General features: G+C 43.2%; 1 protein-coding gene across 1 annotated transcript in view; it reads left to right on the forward strand.

Moving 5' to 3' along the window:
- The window catches only part of IPO13 (importin 13), a 113,938-nt gene that overhangs the window by 90,210 nt on the left and 10,651 nt on the right, over positions 1-13,077 (forward strand). The window contains exons 16-17 of the mRNA XM_068239488.1: positions 3,134-3,186; positions 10,143-10,209. Coding sequence (XP_068095589.1) covers positions 3,134-3,186; positions 10,143-10,209 — 120 coding nt within the window. The remainder of the gene's footprint in view (positions 1-3,133; positions 3,187-10,142; positions 10,210-13,077) is intronic.

The raw sequence follows: 13,077 nt of genomic DNA on the forward strand, positions 1-13,077 counted from the left end.
CTGGTCCTTTTTGTATCATTCTTCATTGTCCTTATCGAGATGTGTATGTCATGCTGGATACACACGATGCAATTTTTGCATCAGATAGACTGATCGTTCAATAATTTCCAGCATGTCCCACCTGCTTCTAATCAAGACTGGATCGATTTGGGCAGGACTGATCTCAAAATCTGTCCCTTTCTCGATCGGAAGCAGATGGGAGGGATTCCTCATTCTGCGTGTGCAGAAAGTCTCCGGTTGGGTTATATATGGGCTGATCTGTCACCAAGGATGATCGATACCCTGGTTCAGCTACCACTTGGCGCAGCTTACCAACCAAAGTCAGTAATTCTGACATCTGTCTGGACTCCTTATTAACTCATATTCTGGAGTAAATATAACTGTAAGTGCATGCAAACCTGTAAATAAGGATCTGTGAACAAAATGGCAGCTTTTTCTTAACTGGCAAGTGAGGTTTTTACAGAAGCTGTGTCATGTGCAACAAGAAACTATATGAGTTGGAAGGTATCTTTTTATACAGGATACAGGTAAATGCAAGAACTCTTGACCTGCCAACCATATAGAGGTGTACGTCATAGACTTTAGAAGTGTTTATTAGGGGCCTTCAATGTGTGGTGGTGTGTGTTGGAGAATGTTAGAGATGCTTCTTATTGGCCAGTAATGTCCTGGGGTTTGTTCCCCAGAAACAGAGCTTCCGTGCCCTGCACCCCACAGAGTGCCATTTTATACTTCTGTTTCCAGCCTCGGTTTCTGTTTCCTTTGGGTTCATTATTTCTAAGTGTATAACGCTGCTTTTCTCTGTGACTGTTCTGCTTTCTCCCTGCTTGCTGTGTCCATATTCAGCTTTTCTGTGACCACCGTATGAGCCGAGCTTACACTGGTGAGAGTGCGGTGTAAACATGGAGGAACGGTGTCACTTACTACAGCCAATCAGATATTTCATGGAGGAACGGTGTCACTTATTCCAGCCAATCAGATATTGCATGGAGGAATAGTGTCACTTATTCCAGTCAATCAGATATTTGATGGAGGAACAGTGTCACTTATTCCAGTCAATCAGACATTTGATGGAGGAACAGTGTCACTTATTCCAGTCAATCAGAAATTTGATGGAGGAACAGTGTCACTTATTCCAGTCAATCAGATATTTTTCTAATGCAGCGCTTCCCAGATTTGGCAGTCCTGTAACACTATTGTAAGCAGGATATATGGACCACAGACTGGTATTTTTCAGCTGAACTAGCTGTTGTCCTGGCTCTTAGGTGCGTCACCATTTTTATTATTTCTACCAGCAGCAGTCTGCTGCACTTTAGTACTTTCCAGTAGAACCTGTATCTGTAAAAGTTCAAAATGGCACTGGAAATGTGGGCGAACCATGCACCGCCGTAGGCCATAATGTGAATTACTGCTATAGCGGCCCTCAGAGGGTAATTTGGGCACTGCCAAAAGATGGAGCCCAAATTACTTTAAAAACAACGTAATTCGGCCGCCAGCAACAGTCCATGGCGGCCTGGAGGGGGAATAGTAATTAATGCCACCCGGACTTGGGGAGGAGCAGGTTGAGCCGTTTTTCGGCTTCACCCTGCGCCCACATATCCTGGAAATGTTTTTGTATGCCCCATATCAGGGTAGTCTCTCTGAAGGTCATATTGGCCCTTTAGCACGTGGAAAATGTTGTTAGTAGGGACCATTTTCTCTCCTAATGTTGACAGCAAACCACTGTAGTCTATGTGGAAACACCATGTTGCATAGTTTTGATCCCAAATATGGAAACTTCTCTTTTGTAATGTTTAGGTAAATCTGTGTAAAATAACTTACAAAACAGCTCAGCTATTTTATCTATAGACTCTAGACATGGAGGTAAAAACCAACTGTAATGAGGAAAGCTGATATACACGTTCCCGGAAAGGGCTCTGAAGGCCCCAGGCCTGGGGAACTGGTTCCAGAAAGAGCCCTTCTGATGGATTACTGAACTCTTCAAATGAAGTAGTAAAAGGCACGGCTTGTGCTTGGTCTGTCTTCCTCATGCAGGAAGAGATATGGCAGTGGAATAAGTTCGATGCTTTGGGAAATGCTGTATTAAAAACGTTATCAAAAATCTCAATGATGGCTGTGAGCCATACTACCAAGATTCCCTTCCTCTGTGTCTATAGAGGCCTCTCTAAAGGTGCCCAGTGCTTGGCATTGACAGGTAAGGCAGGAAAACTGGCAGTGGGCTTCAGCTTTTCACATGGGGTCTCATTTTCAATGTGTCCCAGGAAGTAATGCCTCACAGTCTCTGTTGCTACTTCCTTTCACTCTCTCAAATGACGTAAATAGAGTAGAATGGGAGAGCGTGACTGGTTGTTGAGGACAACATAGACTGCGAGGTTATTCATCCCTTGTTACATAGGTCCTCTGTACTCTGTCAGTCTCAAAGTTTAGGCCTGCTTTAAATGAAGAGTGCAGGTGAGAGATTGGAGTTGCTCTGACTGTAAAATTGGTTTGATACTTACTGCTGTTTGAAGAACTTTGTGGTTTTCCACTTTCTTCTTGGCATGGTGAGCCCTGCACTTAGGCACTGACCTCATTTAATATTTTAATTTCATTGAAGACCACTTGTTAGGAACATTCCATTAGCCTATCCTCGCCAACGTACCTAACCTATCCTTATCATTTAAAGTTTGCCTAAACTCAGAGTACATGTTCCACCTGATAGTCAAGGATTTACTATCCAGAAAGGGCAAATGGTAAGACACCATTAAGCAGCCACCACCTCAGTAGTGTGAGGTTTAATCTGAGCTCTCCCATGTGGTACAAGCACTGTGAAAAGCGGCTCTGTTGTCCTCCTTCCGCATTCCATCTCTGATGTCTGAGTGTGCGGGATGGTCAGGGTCAAAAGCATCTTTCTTTTTGATTTGTTCGTTCTGTTTTTGGGTTCTTCAAGTCTCATGATTTTGTTTCTTTGACCAGTTTCGAGTTGTTCATGTCTTTTTTCCTCACTTTCTCCCCCCATTCCCTCCTTCCTTCCCTCCTCTTCCGACCCCTTCCCCTGCCTCCCCCTGTGAATTCTTTCTGTATCACATGACTTATATGATATTAAGTTGCTGTTTGTATAATTTTCTCTTAAGTTACATCTTTATTATATTTTTAGGACCCAGGGACCATCCTGATATTGTTGATTCATTTATGCAACTCCTGGCACAGGTGTGTTTTGAGTTTCATTCACTTTTCTTTCTCTCTCTCTTCCTCCTTTGATTCTTTTTCTTTCTTATTTGATTCAATTTTATCTTTCTGTTCTCTTCCCGTTTCTTGCTATGATTTGTTTCAGTTTCCGTAGCTTTTCCTCCATCAAGTTTTGCACCAGATCTTTCTTTGAGATGTCCTAACAGAAAGTGAATTCACAAAGCTGATGAGTCTGTGTCTGTAGAGTGGGGTTTGACTTTTTGGGAGTCCATTAGGGGCGCGGCTTATTGGCCACCTCTGTGCGCAGGCTCATGCTTTCAAACTAGGGTTTAACCAATACATTTTTTTTACAGCGACAGGTACAATAAGGCAGCTGGAAGGCATGAGAATGGCTTCACCTTCCAATTGCTGTATGAGAAGGTGGAAGCCACGCGTGTTGCTTTGCATACATGAAAATGTCCTGTTGTTTCTTAATTGCATTTTGTACATCTATTTGCAGCTGATAACGTGTATAATACAGATTCAGGCAGGTATAATCAATAGTTGTGTACCTCCATGTAAACCATGTGAATCAACTGTAGCCTTTCTGCATCTGTGGTACTAACCAAAGATATTGTCTAGTAAAAGGAGAGATCCATAAGGGAAGAAAAAAGAAGAGTAATGTAGGAATTATGTCGCCACTGATAATACCCGGCTTAGATAGCAGTATTGGTATCCCTATCCATTATTCCCATGTGAGTTGGCAGTTTGCCCCATTTCCCAGCTATCACCATCTGTAGTCATGTGATACTGAGTAAAGGATTAGTGAGTACCAGTCTAGTGACAGCGGATGAATGGGAGTGCACAATTTATAATTCAGATTTTAATCTCTCTCCATAGACCACTAGACATGTTCTCTTTAAAGAGACTCTGTCACTAATGGACATTGATAAGAGTCTGATTCCCCACTAACTTACAGGGAATTTTTTAACAGCTGTGTTCTCTGTTTATTAATATCATTACACTTTTTGGCAAACTGAGTGACATGCTGACAAGTGTTTAGTGAAGCTTCTATAGAGCAGATTGGACAAAAATCTTTTACTGTTTTGCAGCGGGAATTGGACTTCCAGAGCGCTTTGCATAACAATCTAGTGATGAAAGAGGGCCATGGGAGGGATCATATGATGTTATGAGTAGACACATTCTGTATACAGGTATCAATGGCTAACAGTATCTACACAGGGAAACAATATTAGAGGAGTTACAGTGGTTTGCAAAAGTATTCGGCCCCCTTGGTTTTCCACAATTGGTCATATTACTGCCACAAACATGAATCAATTTTATTAGAAGTCCATGTGAAAGACCATTACAAAGTGGTGTACACGAGAGAAGTGGAACAAAAATCATACGATTCCAAACATTTAAAAAATAAACAAATAACTGCAAAGTTGGGTGTGCGTAATTATTCAGCCCCCTGAGTCAATACTTTGTAGAACCACCTTATGCTGCAATTAGAGCTGCCAGTCTTTTAGGGTATGTCTCTACTAGCTTTACACATCTAGAGACTGAAATCCTTGCCCATTCTTCTTTGCAAAACATCTCCATCTCTGTCAGATTAGATGGACAGCGTTTGTGAACAGCAGTTTTCAGATCTTGCCACAGATTCTCAATTGGATTTAGATCTGGACTTTGACTAGGCCATTCTAACACATGGATATGTTTTGTTTTAAACCTTTCCATTGTTGCCCTGGCTTTACGTTTAGGGTCTTGCTGGAAGGTGAACCTCCGCCCCAGTCTCACGTCTTTAGCAGACTCCAAGAGGTTTTCTTCCAAGATTGCCCTGTATTTGAAGCCAAAAGGAGAGAGAGATTGGCACAGCTGCGTAAAATACCCTTTATTGTGGCTGGGTGGACACAATGATTATAGCAATAGAGGGAAAGGAGATGTCTGACAGCTGTTTTGCAGAGATTAACCCTGCATCATCAGAGACAGTTTGATCATAAAACAGACACGCTTTAAATAAAGTAGCCATCACACTTACCACCTCGTCGTAGCCAGCTTGGAACGCACGCAGCGCGGCTCGTCACGCCCTCCCACCTCCTACTTCAGTCACGTAGAAGGCTCTAGCCTATCAGCAAAACGCACGTCTCCCCGCCTTACAATCCAGTCGTGGCATAGAACGTCACTGGAAGGCGGTATGTAGTGAGCTATTGCGCTGTGTTGGGTACCATAGCAAACACGTACGCCTGCAAGCTATGACAAGGTGTACTGCCGCTCTCCTACTGCATATCGATCACACTTCCCTCCTACCTTTACTAGATCACTGCAGGTCTCCCAGACTAGGTGATCATAGAAGATGATTCTATGATCACCTAAGCTGGGAGACCTGCAGTGATCTAGTAAAGGTAGGAGGGAAGTGTGATCAATATGCAGTAAGAGAGCGGCAGTACACCTTGTCATTATAGCTTGCAGGCGTACGTGTTTGCTATGGTACCCAACACAGCGCAATAGCTCACTACATACCGCCCTCCAGTGACGTTCTATGCCACGATTGGATTGTAAGGCGGGGGGACCTACGGCTCGCTGATAGGCTAGAGCCTTCCACGTGACTGAAGTAGGAGGTGGGTGGGCGTGACGAGCCGCACGGCGTGCGTTCCAAGCTGGCTACAACGAGGTGGTAAGCGTGATGGCTACTTTGTCTGTTTTATGATCAAACTGTCTCTGATGAAGCAGGGTTAATCCCTGCGAAACAGCTGTCAGACATCTCCTTTCCCCCAATGCTGTAACCATTGTGTCCACCCAGCCACAATAAAGGGTATTTTAAGCAGCTGTGCCCATCTCTTTCTCCTTTTGGCTTGGAATTTATGAACTGTCTTGGAGAACGCTGCAGGTAAGCCCAATGTGCTTTTTGATCCATCCCTGTCGCATTTAGTGCCAGTTTGTTGCTTCTCCTATCCCTGAATTGCCCTGTATTTGGCTCCATCCATCTTCCCATCAACTCTGACCAGCTTCCCTGTCCCTGCTGAAGAGATGCACCCCCCCCCCCCCCCCCCCCCCGAGCATGCTGCTGCCACCACCATATTTGACCATGGGGATGGTGTGTTTAGAGTGATATGCATTGTTAGCTTTCCACCACACAATGGCCTCAATTCACTAAGATCATGTTGGAGATAATAAGGCAAGAGAAAACGTACCTCCACACGTGAGAGTTATCTTACCTCTTCATTTCTTAAGTTACCTCTCCTGTAGTTAATTTACCTCCTCTGTAGTTAATTTCCCTCCTCTGTAGTTAATTTACCTCCTCTGTAGTTAATTTACCTCCTCTGTAGTTATTTTCACACGCAGTTAATTAACAGCCTGTCTTTAACTCTGGAGTTATTTTAAGGATTGGAGAGTTAATTTAAAGATAGAAGAGTTAACTTTAGGCTTGCCTGAGGTAAAATGTTTCCTGAATACTACATGCCTTATCACCATAGTAACAACTCTAGAAGAGTTATTAAAGACAGGAGATAAGCTTAGTGAATTGAGGCCATAGTGTTTTAGATTTTGGCCAAAAAGTTCCATTTTGGTCTCATCTGACCAGAGCACCTTCTTCTACATGTTTGCTTTGTCCCCCACATGGCGTGTGGCAAAATGCAAACTGAACTTCTTATGCTTTTCTGTTAACAATGGCTTTCTTCTTGCCACTCTTCCATAAAGGCCAAGTTTGTGCAGTGCACGACTAATAGTTGTCCTATTGACAGATTCCCCCACCTGAGCTGTAGATCTCTGCAGCTCGTCCAGAGTCACCATGGGCCTCTTGACTGCATTTCTGATCAGCGCTCTCCTTGTTCGGCCTGTGAGTTTAGGTGGACAGCCTTGTCTTGGTAGGTTTACAGTTGTGCCATACTCCTTCCATTACTGAATGATCGCTTGAACAGTGCTCCGTGGGATGTTCAAGGCTTTGGAAATCTTTTTATAGCCTAAGCCAGCTTTACAATTCTCAATAACTTTATCCCTGACCTATCTGGTGTGTTCTTTGGACTTCATGGGGTTGTTTCTCCCAAGATTCTCTTAGACAACCTGATGCCGTCACAGAGCAGCTGTAATTGTACTGATATTAGATTACACACAGGTGCACTCTAGTCATTAGCATTCATCAGGCAATGTCTATGGGCAACTGACTACACTCAGACCAAAGGGGGCTGAATAATTACGCACACCCCACTTTGCAGTTATTTATTTGTAAAAAATGTTTGGAATCCTGTATGATTTTCGTTCCACTTCTTACATGTACACCACTTTGTATTGGTTTTTCACTTGGAATTCCAATGAAATTGATTCATGTTTGTGGCAGTAATATGACAAAATGTGGAAAACTTCAAGGGGGCCGAATACTTTTGCGAACACTGTAGGTGTTTTTTTATCCCCTGGACTCTGACTTACGGTATATACACCACAAAGACAGAGAAGGGCAATTTACCAAGGTATGTTCACAGACAGCTGGTATGAAAGAGGAGGGAGTCTGCCCAGGGAGGGGATGAGATGCCCAGAACAAGGATTACTAATTCGCTGCCCCAGTTTTGACCCATACATGGGTCCAGAATTAGAATGGTGCCCTCTGGTGATCCCCTCTCCCCGAAAAAAAGGTATTTTACAGTTTGTCACTTTAATTGTTAAACAAGGGTTCCTGTCTTTTGTACAATAGAATCTCTTTATAGTAAACCTTTTGACTATAGTAATCTCAGTCCCCAGGTCCTGATCATAGGTTTGTATGAATATACGTCAAACAAATACTCCTATAGTAAACCTCTGCTATAGTATACTACTTGGCCAGGTCCCTTGAAGTTTACTATAAAGTGATTCTATTGTACATGGGACAACAAAGTAAAGACTTTCTGAATTATTATAGACAGGTGGAAAAATGTACTGAGCTCAGGCTGTACTTTAGCCAACTTAAAGGAGATTTTCCATATTGCCAGGAATTGAAGAAAATATACAGTAAATAACATGGTAAAAGGTTCCACATTGGTAAAACTTCACTGTTTCATCAATTTTGAGTGGTGGTCCACATTTTTTTAAATGGTTTCTTGTGATTGGTCATAAAATTAATCATATCATGCCAATCCTCTGTCTATATTATCCTTTGAGTATCTCCCATGGAACTGGAAGTATTAAAAATAATGGAGCTGAAGTTTTACGGTGACTTACTAGCATTTTGATGGCTTTTACAACTGAAGCGGACATGATCATATCATGATGGATGTGTTGAGTTGGGTCTAGAGGAAGATCTCCCACACTCTGTTTGGCTCCACATAAAGCTTCATTTCCCCCTTGTAACTCAGCCTCTCTTACCAGTAACCCAAATAACTTATCCTTATATTCCTTGAAAATAGAGGGACTCAAAAATACTTTATCACTCTGTTGCCCCAAACCTAACTTTAAAGTGGACATACACTATGCTAGCTTTCAAGCAATTGATTTAAGGATTTTCAGAAAAGGATCATTTGCACCCGTGATCACCGACCAAAGGACGTTTCTGTTTCCACTTGTTTCAATCGAGGAGACAAACTATTAACAGTTTGTGCAATGTTAAGAAAAACTTTACATTAAGTTTTGTAACTGTTTCCATCATATTATCAAATCAGTTGGTGAGATGTGTATGGCCACTAGAGACGACTAATGAGATGTTCATAATTTTGAGCTTTGTGTAGATTTGATACAGCTGGGTAAACAATGAATCCAATGGAGTAGCTGTTGATTTTAATTGTGCCAAGCTGCATAATTTTTCATACTGTACATAAAATTTGCATCATCTTAAAATTAACATCTTATTTACCATCTCTAATGGCCACCTTTTGTCTCACCAACTATTTGTTTTATTTGTGTTTATCTACGGGGCATATGACCAACCTGTAGGAGGGTGTGCACCAAGACTATAGCTCCTGCCATAGAGAAGAAAGGTCAGACAGGTAACTTAATCTCACTGCAGAGCCCGTATGTAGCAAACTTATGTTTTTGCGTGGGTTAGTGGTCCTGACAGATTAGCACTTCAGTATAATAGGCCTTGCAAGCTTGGTCTAGCAGAACTATTATGGAAGGGAAGAAATGTTTCTTTACAGGGAACTCTGGATGTTGATCTCCTGTCTGGTTAGAAGAAGGCAATCTTCTGTATTGAAGAGAAGACAGAGAACATACACTTGCTCTATAAGCTGTAGGGCCTGATCAACTCTATCCAGGAATCTCTAAGCATCTCCAGTGCCTCCGCTGGAGATCCAATAAGCAATTCAGCAAACCTGAATTGGATTAATTAAAAAATGGCTGCTATTAAGTTGCTAGGATTGGTCACTCTTGCCTGTGTCAAATCAGCTTGTTGTCAGGGTTGCTGTAAGCTTTCTAATTAGTGGTTGTGTAATTGCAGTTAACAAGTGCACTGCAGGTGCCTGAATGAGACTAGAATCAGGCAACTTCTAATTTACTAACCTTTGAGGAGTTTCAGTATGACACAGGCAAGGTGGGCAACATTTTACCACCCAATTGTAGACCATTTATATAAAAAAAAAAAATCCACATATGACATCCCTACTGGAAATATTAGGAGACATATTTGAAAACCAGGCATTTTGTTTGATCATGGTTTATGTTTAGTCTGTACAGCCTGCCAGTGAGATATGTGTCCAGATATAGCCGACTCCTGAAGATAAATATTAATTTCCTGAGTAAACCTAGAAGTACACTCTTTGCCTTTGTAAGGTGTTAGATAATATGTCTGCAGAACCTCAACTGATGGGACTGGTACCTGCAAAGTCCCCTATAGCTTATAGAAAGTAGCATGACTCTTGTATGATTCCGCTGGTTGCTGATTGCTCTGAGGTACAGTGGATGTGGACAGAGCATTCTTCTACCTCTGGCAATAGAGATCACAGCCATACTGCACTCTGGACAGGTAAGCTACAGGAGGACAAGGCCTCAGATTGTTGGAGAGGTGTGCTTATTGCCCTGTCTTTTGCTGTTCACAGGCCCTGAAGCGGAAGCCGTGCCTATTCCTGTCCACTGAATTGGATGTTAAGGCTGTGTTTCAGTGTGGTAGGTGACCAGAAACCTGCAGTAGACATAACTCTTACAATTGCTCAAGCTATCTACTAAAAAATATCTCAGTACGAAAACCAATGTTTGTTGCCTCTCTGACGATGCAGTATGCTTACTGAAAGCAGAATTACAGTCAAAATGTTCCTTCTGCTCTTAACATAACATGAAAGGTTGCGTTTTATGTCAGGTTTTCATTTTATGTTGTGTGCGGTTTTTTGTACGTTTTTGCTGCGTTTTTGGTGCGTGTGCGGTTTTTAAACGCAGATGCGTTTTGCGTGTGTTTTAATGCATTTGCGTTTTGTATGAGTTTTTCGTGCATTTTTATATTTCCATTGATGCAAATCACTAGGAAGACAACTGGAAGCGGAAATACATCACAAAACAATTTTTTGGGGGAAAAAATGCATATGAAAACGCATGAAAAACTCATACCATTGCGTTCCCATTGACTTTCATTATGTGCGTTTTTGATGCATTTTTGCATATTATGCAACAAAACCAGCGTTTTCGCAAACGCACGCATATAAAACGCATATGCTTTTTTTTTTTTATATGCGTTTTTCCTGCGGCCCATAGACTTCCATTAGCAGCAAAACTGCAGCGTTTTCCGCAATGCTAGTGTTTCTGCTCTGTGTGCACCTAGCCTTATAAATTCTTAATAACAAACTCTTAAGTGCCTGAAAGGGTTAATAGGTTTACTTTCATTTCCTCTTGAAAACCTTCTCAGTCACTGAGCTGTTCCACACTGAGCTCTGCAGCCACAGGACGTTGCTCTTCGATCTCTTGAGTGCAAGAAATGAGGCTTGATTTTGGTATAGAAGCTACACTAATAGAAAGCTGTTCTTTAGCGTTCTGAGTTCTTTAGAGACTTAGCTGATTATTACAATACTATACAATGCTTCCAGGACCAGCTGTCTGTTACCAGGGTGGGGAGGAATTGTTGTTTTCTCACAGATGACATCACTTTGGACCAAAAGCAAGCAGGATAACTGTGTAGGCAATAAGGCGTTAGAAGACATGTTTTTTGTGCGTTATTCCAGATTGAAATGCACCTTTTATTATAACTGAATAGATGGAAGCTGCCATCTTTATTTTCTTTGCATGAAAGGTGACAGCTGAACCTTTGACTTCAGTAGTTGCTAAGTTGAGCCAGAACACCAGAGACAGCATTATGGTGCCTGCAAATGTGGCAGTAAAATAATCATTTTCTAGACTAATTATTTTATCAATTTGACTAAAATTTTAACATTTTTGTAACTAGACTTCAGATTAATGTACTGTATTTTTTTATAATTTGTCAAAGGGAAAATATTGAAATTAAATATTTCAATCACAATCTCTTTTCACTTAATTGCCACCTTTGTGTGCGTAATTTAGTTTGACGGTAGTTAGATTACTTTCAGTAACTGAAATGATCAAATCGAAAATAAAGAGGCAAAACTACAGCAAGATAGCCAGATAATTCACTTTTTTTTTTAAAAAAAGAGAACCCGAGGTGGGTTTTTACTAAACATAATAGGACACAGAGGCATGTTCTCTGCACGACATGGCTCTGTGTTCTTCTGGCGCGCTGCCAGTCGGGGCTCTGCTGTGCCTGGCATTTGTCAATCTCTGTGCTCCTCTGCCTCCCCAGCATTGCCTGCCCCGCCTCCTCTATTGCATGGCTTCCTGCCTCTGTCCGCTTTCTCCTATCGGAAGCTAAGCCGTGACCCAGGAAGTACTTCTGGGTCACTGCTTAGCTTTCAATTGGAGGAAGCTTACAGAGGCGGGGAGTTGGCACCTTTCTTAACCACTTGCCGACCGCCCACAGCCGGCGGCAAAGTGGACGCCGAAAGGACCACAATACGCCATTCGGCGGCGGCTCCTTTGGGCGTGTCGGGGCAGCGACCGCATCACTGGTGACGCTTGCTGCCCCTGGCAACAGGCTCCGCCCACATCCGACATCATCCCGCCGGCCGTTCGTAAGCGCCGGCGGGATGTTAATCGCTCGATCGCCGCATGCAAAGTGTATAATACACTTTGTAATGTATACAAAGTGTATTATGCAGGCTGCCTCCTGCCCTGGTGGTCCCAGTGATCGAAGGGACCACCAGGGCAGGCTGCAGCCCTCCATGTCTGCACCCAAACACACTGATCTGCCCCCCCCCCCTGCCCATTGATTGCCCACAGCACCCCTCAGACCCCCCCCCCTGAACACCCCCCAGACCCCTGTTTGCACCCAATCACCCCCCTAATCACCTATCAATCACTTCCTGTCACTATCTGTCAACACTATTTTTTTAATTAGGTCCTAATCTGCCCCCTGGGGGCTCCTGATCACCCCCCAACCCTTAGATCCTCCCCAGACCCCCCCCCCTCCCCGTGTACTGTATACATCTATCCTCCCCTATAATCACCCAATGGTCACCTGTCAATCACCCATAAATCACCCCCTGTCACCACCTGTCACTGCCACCCATCAGATCAGACTCTAAACTGCCCTCTGCGGGCACCCAAACACCCGTCCACACCCTCAGATCGCCCGCAGACCCACCGTCATATCACCACCAAAGTGCATTGTTTACATCTGTTCTTCCCTCTAATCACCCCCTAATTACCCATCAATCACTCCCTGTCAATATTTGTCAGCGCTATTTTATAGATTAGGTCCCTAACTGCCCTCTGGGGGCTCCTGATCACCCCCCCCTACCCTCAGATCCACCCCAGACCCCCCCCCCCCTCCCCGTGTACTTTATACATCCATTTTTCCCTGTCAATCACCCATCAATCAACCCGTCACCACCTTTCACTGCCACCCATCCGATCAGAACCCTAACCTGCCTCTTGCAGACATCTGATCACCCCCACACCATCAGATCGCCCACC

The sequence above is a fragment of the Hyperolius riggenbachi genome, chromosome 6, assembly GCF_040937935.1.
Source record: "Hyperolius riggenbachi isolate aHypRig1 chromosome 6, aHypRig1.pri, whole genome shotgun sequence".
NCBI classification, from domain to species: domain Eukaryota; kingdom Metazoa; phylum Chordata; class Amphibia; order Anura; family Hyperoliidae; genus Hyperolius; species Hyperolius riggenbachi.